At 46.9% G+C, this 17,212-nt stretch overlaps 1 protein-coding gene across 1 annotated transcript; it reads right to left on the reverse strand.

Moving 5' to 3' along the window:
- Positions 1 to 6,148: 6,148 nt before the first annotated feature.
- On the reverse strand, positions 6,149 to 14,913 carry THEM6 (thioesterase superfamily member 6). The gene is given in 4 exon segments (XM_027845136.1): positions 6,149 to 7,724; positions 14,064 to 14,698; positions 14,701 to 14,817; positions 14,820 to 14,913. Coding segments are annotated over 4 exon segments (957 nt in total). The 3' UTR covers positions 6,149 to 7,613.
- Between the last annotated feature and the right edge of the window lie 2,299 nt (positions 14,914 to 17,212).

The following is a 17,212-nucleotide window of genomic DNA, read 5'->3' on the forward strand; positions in this document are numbered from 1 at the left end:
AGCAGAGATTTGAATCTAGTTCCTCTGATTGCAAATCTGATCTTACCATTACACCACACTGCCCATATTAAAAATTTTTTCCCAGTCTTCTTGTTACCCAGAAAACTTATTAATTCAGCCTAAATCTATTCTCTCTATCCTTCCAAACTCTTACCTGCAAAATTGTCCAGAAAAGATAAGTTACATAGTGGTAACCTGAGAAGTTGATGATAAAAGATCCCTTCTTCTTTCTGAACCTCAGTTTATGGAAAAGTCTCTCTATCCAGAGAGTAAGTGGTAAGTAGGTAAGGGTGGAGAGGGATGACAAAGATTAGACCAAAACAGAATGTCCAGGACAGAAAGCCCCAAGCGTTGGGATGGAAGAGGAATATGTGAAGGCCAAGAGTGAGGTATCTTGTTACAAAGACTCAGGTCACTGTATCCCGTGGTGTGGGGGAAAGGCATCAATTGTAGTCTGTGGGTTTAGTGGAAAGAACATCTGATGTAAGATTCAAAGGACCTGAGTTAAAATCCTAGCTCTACAACAAAGCAGCAGTGTTACCCATAGCCTCAATTTCCTTCTTTAACAGTAAGGGGGTTGCTTTGGACCTGATACCCCACTAGAAATATATTCCAAAGAATACAAAGGCAAAAGACTGATATACACAAAACAATTATGGTGGCATTCTTTGTTGCAAGCAAAGCACTGGAAGCAAAGGAGGTGCGGGAAGGTTGAATAAATTATGATATACTAATGCAATGGAATATTATTGTGGTGTAAGAAATGACAAATAAGGATTCAGAGAAATCGGACAAGTTTTATATGAACTGATGCAGAAGGAAACTGACAGAACCAGGGGAACATTTTACAAGATGACCATAATGATGAAAACAAAAACAACTTTCAAAACTTTAGATCATTGATAAAGGCGGCAAGTGATCATGGCTTCAGAAAAATGCATGAAGCACGCTTCCTGCCTCTGGGTAGAGAGGTCCTAGGATCACAGATTTAAAGCCAGGTGAGTTTTATAAGTTATGTGGTCATATTACAGATAAGGAAACCTGTGTCCAAAATGGTTAAGTGATTTGACAAAGGTCAAAGGTAGTAAGTGGAAGAGGTACAGAATGAAAAAAAATACATATTTTCAGACATGGTCCATGTGTTGGTGAGTTTTGTTTGATTAGACTTATTTGTTACCAGAGAGAACTTCTATTTAGGGGTAACAGGTGAATTACTTAGTAGTGATAGAGATGGGGAAAGAAATCAATGGAACAATGCCCTCAAAAGTCACTAAACTGGACACTCTCTTTGACTCAGTGATGCCACTACAAACCCAGTACCCCAAAAAGATCAAAGAAGGAGGGGAAAGATGTGTACAAATTAAGAAGCTCTTTTTTTTTCTTTTAGCAAAAAGTTGGAAACAAAGGGGGTACCTATCTATTTGGGAATGGCTGAACAAATCATGGTATATGAATGTAATGGAATATTATTTCATCATAAGAAATGACAGAAGGGATGGCTTGAGAGAAACTTGGGAAGACTTGTATAAATTGCTACGCAGAGTGATGTGAGCAGGATCAGAACAATTTTTACAATAACATTATAAAGACAAACAAACAATTTTGAAAGATTTAAGAGCTCTGATCAACACAATGATCAACCTTGATACCACAGGACCAATGACAAAGCAAGTATGCTGCCGGCCCATCTCCTAGCAGAGGTAAAAGACTTGGTGCAGAATGAAGCATATGTTTTTGGACATGGCAGATCTGTCTGTTTGTTTTGCTTATTTTCTGCAAGAATTTCTTCTTCTTCTTCTTTATTTGAAAGGAGAGAAGAGAGGAACTAGCAGTTATATTGCTCCCCTCCAAAAAAAAAAAAAAAGGATGAAAGGAAAGAAAAGGTCATTGCAGCATTTTTTTAAACATAAAAGAGAGCAGAAGGTTCAAAGGAAGACAGAGAGGCACGACAGCTTTGAAAATGACATAATGGATCTGTTATACACTTTAAAAAAAGCAAGCTATACACAGTGGACATACACAGTTTCACTTAGAATACTCTTTTTCTATTCTGCTTTGTATATGGAAATACCCTTTTGAGGGTTCACTAAATTCAGAAAAAAGTAAAATTTTTTAAAAAGCATCAATAAAACATTTAAAACACAGGAGAAAACCAAAATGTTTAGAAGGGGACAAAGAGGGCGTTTTTGTTGTTATCCTGTTAAATTTAATATACACTTATTAAAAAAAATATGTTCCATATACAATGTTGTTTCTTTGTTCTTGGACTATCAAAATGTTTGTTGATGCTTGAATTCATAATTTAAAAAAGAAAAATAGTAAGTAGGTTGCAATAAATGATTGCTAAGGTCCCTTCTACACTCTAATAACGACAACAACAACAATAAGGGTAAGGCCTGGGAAATTTTAGAGAGGAGAGCTTAGGAAGCAGAATTCTCCTGGAAAGTTTAAGGGACCCCGGGAATTTGTAAGTTGACTTTCCTCTTGTGACTACCTGGAGAGAAACATTCTTGAGGTCTGGAGCTCATAGAAACAAGGGAAAAGGGAGATGAAAGAGCAGCTTTCTAGATTGGGGCATCCAGTTATGAATGGCGGCTCAGAAAGGGCAGGGATTGGAGAGGTGAGTCATGCAGGCTCAAGGAATCCTAGCAAGCCCAGAAGTCTTGGGCTTCAGGAATCTTGGAAATCTCAGACACTGGTGAAAGATGAAGGCTCTAGGGGGGAAGGAGCAAAAGGTCCCCTGAATTTGCTCTGAGAAGAGGCTGGCAGGCAGGTTGCAGATCACTAAGGTAGGAGGACCCTTCACAACTGTTGAGCCTTTCCAGGATTTTTTTTTTAAACAATAAGTTCTCAAAATATTAACTACTGGCTGACTCATCTTGCACTGAAGTCACACCCAGAGCCCCAGGGAAAAAGTCATCTTCTACCCTTAAGGCTCTATGCTCCTGGACATCAAAGGCAAACATTCCCCAGAGAATAAATGAAATTAGAATTTCCAAATTGGAAAGGGGTTCTAAAGGTGCCTGATCCAACTTTGCTTGGAGGACAGAATTTCTCTTGGAAATACCCACAGGTGGTCATCCAGCCTAAGCTAAAGCACCTTGCCACATCCTGAGGCAGCCCAGGGCTCACCTGAACAATTATGCAATTAGTAAACTTGGCTTCCTGCATCTGCTTCCACTTGTGTCCCAGCTTTCCTTTACGGGATCTGCCCTCTGGGATGAAGCAGAACACTTTAATCCCTTGTTCCCAGATACCCTTTTTTAAATATTTGAAAGTTACAATCAAGTGCTCCAGCCTTCTCTCCTCCAGGCGAAATTCCTTCAATGTGTATTCCTTCAGCTCAGCCTTAAGCTAGTCAATCAGCACACAAAAGTCTGGGGGGGAAACTCAAGAAAAGCAGATTTGGAAGGGAGCTCATCTCATTGAACCCTTGCTCCAGATCATTTGGCTAGTTAGTGACAGCTATACTCGAATGCCTCCCAATCGAGGGTTCTTTCCTCATAAGGAGTTGTGAAAAATTGAGCTAGTGCTGCAACAAAACCATAACCTGGGTGGGATGCATGACGTTTTGGGCTGGGGCACTGAGCTTTCTGGGCAGCCAGGTGGTGCAGTGAATAGAGTGCCAGGCCTGGGGTCAGGAAGACTAATCTCCCTGAGTTTAAATCTGGCCTCAGACACTTATTAGCTGTATCATCCTGGGCAAGTTACTTAACCCTCTTTGCCTCAGTTTCCTCATCTGTAAAATGAGCTGGAGAAGGAAATGGTAAACCACTCCAATATCTTTGCCAAGAAAACCCCAAATGGGGTCACGAAGAGTCAGACATGACTAAACAACAGTAACTGAGCTTTAGAGGGTGATGACAGCTCGTGTACTCCTTCAGTGGGTAGAAACAGCTGATGGGTAAATGACACGTAGGGGGCCACATTCACCCTGAAGGTCTTCTGGCCCACTGTGCTTACAAGACAACTCCCTGGCCACCATTTCTATTCATCCTAGACTCACTGAGTCCCTTTGCTGGCACCTAAAGTTGCCTGACTGCGTCCCACTTCTGCCTCATGAAGGGGTTGGAGTTCCCTACACGAAAATCCTAATCTCAAAACATGCCTATGGCATGTAGCTTCGTCAGATTCACAGACAGACCTATGCCACAATGAAGATGAGCAGGTGTGTGCCAAGGTGGGCTGCCAAGGCTTTTGAGCACTGTCAGAAGCCAGGAGTGCTGGGCACAGGGGCCAGGATAGCCAATCCCAGCTAGGAATCATGGGGGTGGGGGTGGGGAGGTCCAAGCAAAACTTCTGCCAGAGCACCAGATCAATAACATCTTAAGAACTTGCTTTAAAAGCCACAAAGAGCTCAAAAGAAGGGTGTTGTTTTTGTTTTCAAAACCAACAAACATGTCTTACTCTCCTTACTCTCATTTCAATTACATTTTAAGGTTTACAGTGTGGGGGTGGACCTGACAATCCCTTCCAGATCTAAATATATGAAACTATGATTCCCATTTGACAGATGAGATAACTGAGGACCAAAGGAAGGAAACCAATCCCTCCCCTGGTCCCAAAGCCATCAGCACACAGCATGGTAAGGGATCTGCTTTCCAAATTTCACAATATACTGAACCATGTGATGTTATGGGTCTACAAAGCCTTTCCCTCACAAACCCCTGGTAGGACAGAGGTAATGTAAGTGTTCCCATTTTACGGATAAAGGAACAGTGACTTCCTAGGGTCATGCTGCTGGTCAGTTTCAAAGCTGGGACTTGAATTCAGCTGAATTCACTTATAAAGGTTTTATAAGGGGCTTGGGAAGCCAGGGGGTGTATGTCAGGGGGTAGAACAACTCAGATATTATCTGACACCTACTTCATATGCGCACAGGCAGAAAGACTAGCCACAGTACCCAGGATTCAGAAGTAATGTGCCTCAAACAGTGTAATGTATGTTTCATATGGGGTGCAGGAAATAATCCTGGAGTATGGCAGTTACCCATTCCAGTCTCACATACTCCTCACTGTCCTCTCACGCCTCCATACTTTTTGTCAGGCCAGGCCTAGAATGACCTCCTTGTCTTACCTCCTTTGTACTGACATTCCTTGATTTTGATCTAGATCTGTGATTTCATGTTTGGGAACTCCCATGGGAAACTTCCTCCATGATACATACTGGCAACTCATCTGTAGCCTTATGGAGTAACCTGGGAATGTGGCTTGGCCCTGGTCATTCAGGTCGTGCCCATCAGAGGCAGAATTTGAACCCTGCTCTTACAGGCTCCAAGGCTAGCTCTCTGTCCACTCTACCACACTGCTTCTCACTGCATTCCAAAGATTTCCTCAAGTGGCACCTCCTCTGGGGAACCTTCTCTGATATCTCTATCATTAATGCCTTTCCCTCTCAGATCTCACACAACACTTTGTCCCTCTGATGAATTTATGTAATATGATGAATCAAAATTACCTATGTGGGTATCATCTTCCCACACTGGGGTCCCCAAGAGGCCAAGAACAACCTTAGTGATCTCTCCCAGACCTAAGCACAGCACAGGGTAGTGTGGCTCCTAGCAGACAGTTCAACTGAACTGAAAAAAATCTGCCCCAATCTGCCATGAGTTCAACTACCTGATTCAAAGCCAATGTGCCTAAGGATGGATTCCCAGGTGATGCATTTGCCTCAAGGTAATTTCTAATAAGGATTTGCCAGACTCCCAGCATTTCCTGTGGAGCAGGAAGGTGTCAGCCCCTGGGAAACATTTTTGCTTCCTTAAGGTAACAGCCTTTCTGCATTGATCACTAAGCCACTCAACCCCTGCGCACACACCTGCAATTAGGTGCTGAATATTCTCTGAATGTCCCACCCCCATGTGACCCTCAGAAGTCACTTCATGGCTCTGAAGCTGTTCTTTCATCAGTAAAGTACAAACATTTATATTACCTTTATCATAGAAAGGATTTTGAGCAAAGAGTTTTGCAAACCTTCAAGAATTATTGAAATGTGAGAACAGTAGACGAAAATGTCTCCCTCTCTTTGGGGCGGCCAGGACTTTAACTGCTTGAATGTGTTTTTAAGGACCAGAAACAAGGAGACTCCAAGAATGAAGAAACCATAAGCTCCTAAGGATATTTTGTTTTAAAATCTTTTAATATCTCTCTCTTAAGTAAAACAAAAAGATTGCAGTTTTTCTGAGATAGGGGATGAGAATGGCTGGGGTAACCGAGGAGAAAGAGAGCTTGGGATGCGTGGTCCCTGGGGCATCTGTGGGGGCAGCCACAGGAAAAAGAGTTTGGGACTTATAGTCTCTGGGGCACCTGTCCGGGCAGCCACAGGAGAGACCTTGGCACCTGTGGTCCCCGGGGAACCTGTCGGGGTAGCCACAAGGCAAGCAGAGGTTGCAGTGGTGGAGGGTAGGCCTGGACAACAGAGGACAGGATAGCTCTGCTTGGGCCCTCAAGTCCCCACTTCTTGTTAGAAAAGCAAGAGACGGGGCGTCCCCTGCGTGGCTGGGCCTGCCCTCTCCCAGTTTTGGCTGACCACATGCCAGCATCAGCTCCTTGGGAGGAAGAGGGGATATACATGGACAGAAATGTACAGGCCTTGACACAGATCTAGTATGGTGGATTAAATACAGTCTCATCCATAAAGTGCTTATTGGAGGGGAACTGGTGTAGGAGAGAGACCTGGTCACTACATTCAGGTGTCTGAGGGACGGACAGGGTGATATGGCTGGCCACCAATCTCTCTTCTTCCCCTGCTCCTTGCAAAGAGGCCCACACAGCAGTTCTGGACCCCCACTCAGGGTAGAGAGAGCAAAAAGACTCTTGACTTGTTGGAAAAGTCAACTTGGTGGGGTCTGGGGTGGGAACGGGCCTTAGGGGCATTCTAGCTTGCCCCTCTCAGCACAGTGTAGGACAAAGGGGCACTAACTGCTCGCTCTACTACTCACTCCCTGCATAACCTTTATAGGAGTCATTTCCCTTCTCTGGGCTTCAGTTTCCCCCTCTGTAAGGCTGGTTGGATCAGACTACCTCTAAGGTCTGTTCCAGCCCCAAATCCTCTAAATCCTATGAAAAAGAAGGAGACAGAAGCCCAGAGAGAGGAAAGGACTTTCCTAGGTCATATAGCGAGATCATGAAAGAGCTGAGATTCGAATCCAAGGCTCTTTCCACCACCCCAAGTTGGTCAGTAAGTGGGCTTTCCAGGCAGGTTATTCACTTCAAGAATAAAGCCCCACGGGAGGCATAAATAGTAAAATCAAGGAAAGAAGGCATAGGTAGAGTAACAGAAAGAGCCCAGGACTGGGAATTGTGAGGTACAGGGACCACAGGCTCTGCTAGCAACTTGCTGTCAAACTGGCCAAGGTGGCCTCAGTTTCCATTTCTGTAAAATAGAAGTGATGGCCCCAGCCTGACCTTTCCTTTCCCCTTAGTTCACCCAATCCGGCCCTGCCCAGGTAGGGGGTCAGACAGAAGCCTCCCTGCCCTCCCCCCACCCCTTCCCTGAGAATCCCCAGCCCCAGTGGACAAGTGCAAACGTGTAGAAAATAAATTAATAAGTGACAGGGACCCTGGCGTTCCTTCCTCAGGAAGAGGGACGGGGGAAGGGCAGGGGCCAGCCTGTTACTGATCCTTGGTGCTGCTGAGCCCAGATTCCGCCCGGAGTTTCTGGCTGCTGGCTTCGTTGTAGCTAATCCAGTGCTGCAGATCCTCAGGGAGCTCAGGGGACTCCACCTGTGGGGGAGAAGCAGACAGGTGAGGGCCAAAATGGGTCCTGGCAGTGGCCCCCCAGTCCTGGCTTCCGATCCACGAGGGCCCCTCGGCTTCTAGCTCTGCCTCTAGGAAGCTCCTGCTGCCTGCCTTGGCCTATGGTCCATCTCAGGGTGGGGTCTGGGTTCTGTCCCTGACTTGTGAGTGCCAATGACCGCCCAGGCCCAACAGAACTGAATCTGACACAGGGAACCTCCTTCAGGATCCCAGAATTACTACTTACCACCTATCACTGGGTACATAAGATCTTTATTATCCTAACATTGGGCAAATGACTTCTTTTGGGGCCTCCTCTGTAAAATGAAGGTTGGGGATGAGCCTAAACTAGGGGTTAATGGAAAGATTTCAGGGGGTCCGTGAACTTCAGAAAAAAATCAATAACTATTTCAATATAAATGGTCTCCTTTATAATCTTACGTAATTTATTTTATGCATTTAAAGCATTAATCTGAGATGTCTATAGGCTTCACCAGATTGCCAAAGGGATCCAGGACAATAAAAAAAGGTTAAAAAACCCTGGGTCTAGATCAGGGCTGAGGAACCTGCGGCCTTGAGGCCACATGTGGCCCTCTCGGTGTTCAAGTGAGGCCCTTTGACTGAATCCAAACTTCACAGAACTTCTGATTTGGATTCAGTCAAAGGGCTGCACTTGAGGACTTAGAGAGCCACACGTGGCCTCGAGGCTGCAGGTTCCCCACCCCTTGTCTAGATAATCTTTAAAAAGTTCCTTCCAGTTCTAGAACCAATGAGCCAATGCAGATCAGAGCACCTCCCTGTCTCCGATACACACGAAGCTCATTCCTGCCTCCACACGGTTAGGACTATTTTCTGCCTTGACCTGGAAGGAGCTCCCCAAATCCCACCTATTCTCTTCCAGTCCCACGTCTTCAGGGAACTATTCCCTGGTCACCCCTGTCCTTGGCCTTCCCTCTGTGCCAGATCAAAAAAACATTTAGATGCATTCATCTGATCAAAGTGTACAGCAGTTAGCACACTACGGGTAGACAACCCGGCCCAGTCCAGCTGAGGCTATCAGACCCTAGAGGTCAGCTCACTGAACTCCTTCCTTCCATAAATGTTTATACCAATTTTACCGCTGAGGAAACTGAGGCAGGCAGAGGTTAAAAGCCTCACCCAGGGGTCACACAGCTAGTGTCTGAGGCCAGATCCTTCCTGATTCCAGACCCAGGGCTCTACTCATTGCACCAGAGCTCGCAGGGGTCCAGATGGAGCTTGGATCAGACGGGGTGAACATAATGAGAAGCACACTGCATTCTGAATCAGACTTGGGTTCAAATCCCATCTGTGACCTTGGGCAAGACACCTAGCTGCTGTGAACTCCACTCAGTTTACCTGGCTATAAAATGAGGGAGTTAGATTAGATGAACTCTGTGACTATGTGAGGGATTCTTAACCTTTTTTGTGACACGGACCTTTGGCCACCTGGTGAAACCTACGGTCCCCTTCTCAGAAGAATGTTTTTAAATGGATAAAATAAAATACAAAGGATTATAATCAATCAATACACATTTATCAAGTACCTACTAGGTGCCAGGCACAAAGGAATCTAATTATATTGAAATACTGTTATTAAAACACCTCCTCAAATCCAGGTTCATAAGCCCCAGGTTAAAAAGCCCTGCTATGCCAAGCACCAGACTCCATGACCTCCATCTGGCTGCTGGACAAGCCTCACCTCACCCCTGAGGAGCCTGGGTCACAGCACTCCCATACTCTGCTCAGGACACATGACAGACGTCTACCACCAGTCTCACTCTGTACACTGCACAAAATGCCAGCCTCCGCCGCCTGAAACTGCTCTTGGTGAGCCCCTTCCCCACTCCAAAACCTTGAGACTCCTATAGATACTGCTCCCAGCACCCCACAACACGTGGCTGAAAGGCCCCAAACTCACGTTTGTGGAAGTTCCCTCTTGATCCCAGCCAAACTTGCCTACACACACCCAAGGCTTCCTTTTCCTCCAAACCTGAAGGCTTTCCTGCTCCCCCTTCCAGGACCAGATCAAGTGTCCAGGGGGGTTCTTCTCCTCTGTCTGGAGGCTGGATCTGAACTCAGCTCTCCCTGTGTCTCCTATTAGAATTCTCCCCACTCCCACCCTTTTCTAAGGTCACTAAGGAGCCTCATTTAGGTGCTAGAGTAGATGAAGAAATAATGATCAAACACAATTCATAGCCTATGGTATTTTAAAGTTTACAAAGCAGTTTCCTCTTCATAACTGCCCAAGACAGATCATTCAAGCATTACCATCCCCCATTTTACAGATGAAGAAAATGAGGTTTCCAGATGAAGATGGCTTGCACTGGAGGTCCACGAACTTGAAAGGAAAAATAAAAGCACTTTTCTTTTCATTAACATCTAACTGAAACTTAGCATTTCCTTAAATTATTTAGAAAACATTACTCTGAGATGGGATCCGTAGGTTTCACCAGACTTCCCAACGGGTCTAAGACCTCTTGTCTTCAATGAAGGCACTGACGGATGGCATGGTCAACAGTGAAGATGACACAAAGTCTAGGAGGTACGACAGCTCACGGGTTGGATAACTCAGCCAAGGTCTGAAAAGATCCTGATAAGCTAGGATTCCTTCAATTAGGATGAGACTGAACAGGGACACACTCAGGCCCAAAAAATCAACTGGACAACAGAATGGGTGAGGCAGTCACATTTACATGAAAAAGAAATGGGGCTTGATGCCTGCAAGGTTAATATGAATCAGAAGCATGACATGGGAGTAAAGAAGGTTAATTGGGCTCTCTCTCTGGCTGCACTGAGAGATGCAGAGAAGCCACAAGAAGAGAGGCCATAGTCCCACTGTCTTTGGCCCAGGTCAGACCACAAGAGGAATACTGAGTTCAATCCTGGATGCCTCTTTTTCAGATGAAGGCTCCTTTGAGATATCCAGGAGGTAACCAGAAGGTTGAGATAACTAGAGAGAGTGTCACAGGACGAGCAGTTGATCTGAGGATGTTTAGCCTGGGAAGGAGATGATTTAGGGGGAATATGACAGCTATCTTCAAGTGGCTGAACAAGTATCCTTAGAAGAGGAGTAAGACATGGTTTGCCTGACCACAGAGGGAACTAGGTTGGATGTCGTTAAGTGGGAGAGACAGATTTCAACATAAGGAAACACTTCCTAACGTGAGAATGGTCTGAAAGAGCAAAGAGCCAACTCTGATGGTAGGGAGCTAGGAGGAACAGTGGGAAAGGAATCAGGAAGATCTGAGTTCAAATCCAGCTGCAGAAACTCACTAGCTATGTGATTCTGGGCAACTTACTTCATTGCTGCCTGCCTCAGTTTCCTCATCTGTAAAATGGGGATAGAAATAACACATACCACCCAAGGTGGCTGTGAGAATCAAATGAGATAATATTTGTTAAATGTTTTGCAAATCTTAAAGCATGAGATAATAGAGTGCTATTATGATTACCTTGTTTGACTTGGGACATTATAGAGGGACTTTATGCTCAGTTTTGGGTTGGACTAGATAACTTCCAAGGTCCTTCCTAATTCTGGGATTCTGGAAACTCCCTGACTTTGGGTTCGGTCCTCCTCCCCACTCTCAGACCCTGCAGGTTAAGCTCAGAACTGCTCAGAATTACCTATCTGGCTCAAATGTCCTGAGATGCTGTTATTGCTTAAACACCAAGGAAGATTCAGGAGACCTGTGATCTACCACTTGTTATCTGGATCTCGTCAAACCATCTCCTTCCCTTCTGGAGGGCTCAGTTTTCTCATCCGTAAATTGGCCCCAATCACTAAGACATCTACCTCACAGGAGAAGCAACTGAAGTAATACGGAGCAACATGAGCTTTCCTGACGAATGATAATGAGGAGATGATGTGAAAGACTCCCTAGGGTTTCTTCCAGCTCTCACATTCTGCGATTACATAATCCAACCCCCTCCCTTGACGGTCTGCCCCTGCAGTGTCTCTGCCCTAGGTCACACGGTGAGTGAGTCCTTGGCAGGGCCAGCATTAGTGGCAAGAGCACTGAACCCTAGGAGAGTCAGGACCCCTGGCTTCCAGTGCTGCTCTGTGACTTTGGTCAAGTCTCCCTGGGAGCCCCTGGTTTTATCTTCTAAAGTAACTCCCAGGCCTCACATTCCATGTTCGAAGGTTCCTTTGACTTTCTATACTCTATAATAATAGTTCATAATTACATGACCCTTTAAGGTTTGAGAAACACGTTACATATGTCATCTCATGTCATCCTAACAACCAAGTAAAGAATTACATAAATGTAAATATATATGTAAAATATATAATGTAAATATATGTAAAGAATTATATATATGTTGTATATTATAATTAAATGTAATTCAGTATAGAGATGGGGCATAGAGAGGTTTGGTAGCCTGACAATTGTCACAGAAGACAGCAAATGTCAGAAGTGAGATATAATTAATAATAGTAACTAACATTTGAATCCAAGTCTCCTTTGACACCAAGTCTACGGCATTTACCACCATAACATCCTACCATAAAGCTTTCCCCAATTCCTTCCGTAGTTAGGGCTCCATCCCTCCTCAAATTAACTTCTAGTCTCTTATCTGAGCATATTCTGTAATCATCCCCCCCCCCCACTGAATATAAGTTCTTTGAGGGCTGAATACTTTGCACTTTTTATTTCCTTGTGCACTGACTTGCACAAGGCCTTAAATATAGCAGGTAATTAGTTACAAGCATTCCATATTCTAAAGCTATGCTGGAATTCTATGTTCCAAAGTCTAGACTTTATTGCATTACACTTAACTGACATGGGTGTGGCTGTAGTCCAGGAAGATTATGCAGGACAAGTCAAGAAGATGCTAGAATTAATAGAAAACTCTACAGCCAAATGGCCTTCCCTGCTCTGACATTCTGCAATGCAGGGGCCTTTCCTGATTTGACATTCTACACTCCAAAAGCCCTCTCAGCTCCCAGAATGTCAAGTTCTATGTTCTGCCACTCTGTGTTCTAAAGTCCCTCCCAGCTCTGACTTTCCATACTCTAAGTTCCTACCCAGTTCTGATACTGTGTTCTTAGGTCCCTCCCAGCTCTGACATTCTGTGTTCTAAGTTCCCTCCCAGCTCTGACATTCTGTGTTCTAAGGTCCCTCCTAGGGTAGCTAGGTGGCGCAGTGGATAGAGCACTAGCCCTGAAGTCAGGAACCCTGAAGTCAGGAGGACCCGAGTTCAAATGCGGCCTCAGACCAAACACTTGACACTTACTAGCTGTGTGACCCTTGGCAAGTCACTTAACCCCAATTGCCCAAAACAAAACAACCAACAACAACAACAAAACAACTAAGGTCCCTCCTAGCTCTGACTTTCCATATTCTGAGTTCCTACCCAACTCTGATATTCTGTATTCTATGGTTTCCCCACCCACCCCTACTCCCCAGTTCTGACTTTCTATATTCTAAGTTTCTACCTAGCTCTGATATTGTATTGTATGGCCCTCCCAGCTCTGACACTGAGTTGTTCTAAGGTCCCTCCCAGCTCTGACATTCTCCAGCTCTGACATCCTGTTTTATATTCCAGAGGAGCTCCCAGTCCTAACATTTTAGGATCACAGGCCATGTAAATTAAGATGAAAATTAGATGGTGGTGATGGGGAGAAATGGTAGGGACAGAGAGTAGGGGAGGCAGGGGATTGAGCAAAGGGAACAGACACTGAGTTAGCAGGTGAGAAGGGAGAAGAGAAAGGACATCAGTTGTGGTACAATAGAGCCAGAGGGCCCAAAAGACATTTGCTAGAGGGTTTGCCCTGAACTATTAGGAGATGGCAGGGGGCACTGGAGGGAATGTGAATTAAGAGATTGGAGGCAGAGGGATGCAGGAGGCAATCGAGGCAGGATGCCTTACTGTTTATAGGGTCGAGGTTGCTGGGGGTACAATGCAGGTAATGCATGGGGAGCTAGGGGTGGGGAATGATTGGTGCACACAGGGATGTCTGCTTTGGGGATGCCATTCAGGGGGCACTGGGAAGGGTCATTTAAAAGGAGGTGTTGGCACATTCGGGGATGTCATTCGGAGGGAGTTCTAGGGGGAAGGTGCTGCATGCAGGGATATCTGCTTGGGGGATGCCATGGGGGACTTCGGGGGTGATTAGAAGGAGGAAGTTGGTGCATGTAGAGATGTCATCGGGGGGAGCTCTTGAGGGTGGGGGAAGGTTATGTCTGCTCGGGGCAGGCCATCCAAGAGGAGCTCTCTTGGGGAGGGGGGCGTTGCACATTAAGGAGGGCCAGGGAGGGTATTCGGCTGCGGGTCCTGACCAGCGGGGAGTAGGGGCTCGCTCACCCGCCTCTTGCACAGGTACTGCACCACCTGGTCGGGCGTGGTGCCCAGCACGTGCTGGCGGAAGAGAAGCAGCGCGCACACGAAGCCGTCGCGGCCACTGATGAAGCGGGACTCCAGGTAGAAGGCGCGGCCGTCCCAGCCGAGCAGGCGGGTGCGCACCTCGAAGGGCTCCAGCAGGCGCAGCGAGCGGCGGTAGCGCGCGCAGGAAGCGGCCAGCACCGCGTGCGCCCCGAGCGCGCGCAGGGCCCCGAGCACCCCGCAGCGCGCCAGGTGCGCGGCGCGCGCCACGTCCGCCTCGCGCAGGTAGCGCGCGTTATTCATGTGCCGCAGCAGGTCCAGGTCAGAGGGCAGCACGCGGCCCGCGTAGGTCTGCTCAGCCAGCAGGTCGCGCACGGGCGGCTGCAGCAGGCGGGCGCGTAGCACAGCCAGCGGTACGCGCACCAGGTACCAACCGTCCAGCAGGGAGAAGTAGGCGGCCGCCAGCCCCAGCGCCACCAGCAGCCACAGCATCCCGGCGGCGGCAGCAGGCGGGGACGGATCGGAAGGCTGGCGGGCAGCGAGGGAGCGAGCGCACGCCGGATGCGAGGGCCCCCCCGCGGCCTGGGGACGGGGAGAGAGACCAGGAGAGAGAGACGCACTGAGCGAATGCGGCGCATGGGAGAAACCACCCGCAGAAGCCGGGCGAGGGGGGAAAGTGCGAGGCTGGGCGGCCCCCGCAACGTGGCTCCGCCCTTCCGCACGCTCTCCCCCCCGCCCCTCCCAGTCTTGGTTCGTTCCGCCGCCGGGTCCAGCTGCGCCGGCTTTCTCTTTTCCCACCCGGAGCTCTGGGGTCACTAGCCCCGAGTGTCATCCCCTCCAGATTCCCACTCAATGCTGTGAGAGCTACGGCGCCACCTACCGGCCGAGTCCCGGAACTTCAGTCCCCCACAGGCCGATGATTCTCGGGGATATTCCAAGGCTCTCTGGGATGTGCAAGTCGGCAGCTGCTGCTGCAGGCTGAGGTCCTGGCCAGCTGGTCCAGCGTGCCCAGCGCGCAGCTCTCCACCCCCCGCCCCCCTCAGGAGAATGCAGCAGTCCAGAAGCCAGGCTCCTCCCCAGAATTCATAATACGTTTCAGGGCAGAGGCACACCACTCCCGGAGTGGGGGTTGGGGGGAATGTTGGCTTTGCCCTAAGGAGGGTAACACGGTGATGTGCTACATGCGTTAGATTCAGTGTCAGAAAACTCGTAGATTTCATAGGCAGTTAGGTGATGCAGTGGATAGAACGCAGAGCTTGGAGTGAGGAAGATCTGAATTTGAACCTGCCCCAGATGCCTACTAGCTGTGTGACCCTGGGCCAATCTCAATCTCAGTTATTTTCTACACAAAAGGGATAAATAGGAGTGAAGGAATACAACAACAGCACCTCATGGGATTGTTGTAAGGATGACTATATAAATTCTAACTAGTTATCATCATCATCATTACCAAAAGGAGATTTGGAGCTCCTCTAATTTGCTTTTGCTAGTTAATGCTGAAGCTAGGGCTCCTAGTACAATGATTATCTAATTAGTCTCCTAATAAACTCCTTGACTTCTGGCAACTCATTTCCCTTTCCTGGGCCTCACTTTTTCTTCTCTGTAAAATGATGGGCTAGAGCAGAGGTCCTTAACCTGGGGTTCATAGACACTCTCTAATAATTAATAGTAATAGTAGATACTCTAATAATTAATAATAATAATAATAATAATAATAATAATAATGGTAGATTTCAAGTTGTCTGTCAACTAGAATGGGGAAAAGTGACGTCTTTATTTTTAATTATCTTTTACTTGAAATTTATCATTTCCTTCAAATATGAATGTAAGCAGAAACCCATAGTAGTCCGCACCAGACTGCCAGAGGGGTCCATGGCACAAAAAAGGGTTAAGAACTCCTGGGCTGGAGAATCTTTAAAGTCCCACAATGCAGCTCTAAATCCTATAACCCTCCTTTTTCTCCATGGCAAGAAAGGGGACTTGGAGTCAGAAAGACCTAGGTTTAGATATGGCGACAAACACTTTCTGACCCTGTGACCTTGAGCAAATCACTTAGCCAACTGCTCAAAGTCTCAGTTGCCTTATATGTGAAATAGTTATAAAACAATGCCTACTACCCAGAGTCCTTGGGACAGACAAGTAAGGTAGGTACCTATTGGGTACAAATAGGGTGCGTACCACCCAGCTGGGTACCCACTGAGTTGCACAAGTCTAGGTAGCAGCAGGTCTATGGGTGCTTTTGGCCAATGCTATCAGGGTTTGAAGCTTGACAATTGGCCTCACTGGACTTGGTAAAGCTGATGTTACCTGTGAAAGGGTAGCCTGTGGGGAAGATGGGGGAGAAAGGAGAGTGATGGAAAGTCAGGGTTGAGTAAGAAGATTTTCCCAATTTTGGCCCTCTTTCTCCAGCTCCATTTTACTGTTGATGGTAGCAGGTACCCTCCCAGTGACCCAAACTCAAAACCTCAGTATCTGCTCACTCTCCCTCATCCCACATATCCAATCCATTGCCAAATCTTGTCCATTTTACCTTCAAAACATCTTATGTTTATGTTCTCTTCTGTCCATGTACACAACTACCACCCTGGTACAAGCCCTGACCACCTCTTGCCTGGACTATTCCAGTAGCCTTCTGGTCGACCTCCTTGCCTCCAATCTCTCCCTACTCCAATTCATCCCACACTCAGATCTTCCTACAGCATGGTTCTATGTCACTACCCTCTCCTTACTCAATAAACTTTACCAGCCCTATTATCTCCAAGATCAAATGTGACATCTTTTGTTTGGCATTTAAAGCTCTTCCTAACCTGGCCCCTTCCTACCTTTCCAGTCTTATATATTACCCCATGTACATACTCTATGATCCAGTCATATTGGCTTGTTCACTGTTCTTCACATATAACTCTCTGTGTCCTGTCTCCATACCTTTGTCCTGGCTATCCCCCATGCCGGGAGTGTGCTCCTTCCCTCCTTCCCTCCTTCCCTCCTTCCCTCCTTCCCTCCTTCCCTCCTTCCCTTCCTCTGCCTCGGAGAATCTCTGACTTCCTTCAGGACTCAATTCAGTTGGTCACCTTTTACAGAAGGTCCTTCCCCCATCCCCTCCAGCTGCTATAGGTTACCTTCCTCCAATC

The sequence above is a fragment of the Vombatus ursinus genome, unplaced genomic scaffold, assembly GCF_900497805.2.
Source record: "Vombatus ursinus unplaced genomic scaffold, bare-nosed wombat genome assembly UNPS02005236.1, whole genome shotgun sequence".
NCBI lineage: Eukaryota > Metazoa > Chordata > Mammalia > Diprotodontia > Vombatidae > Vombatus > Vombatus ursinus.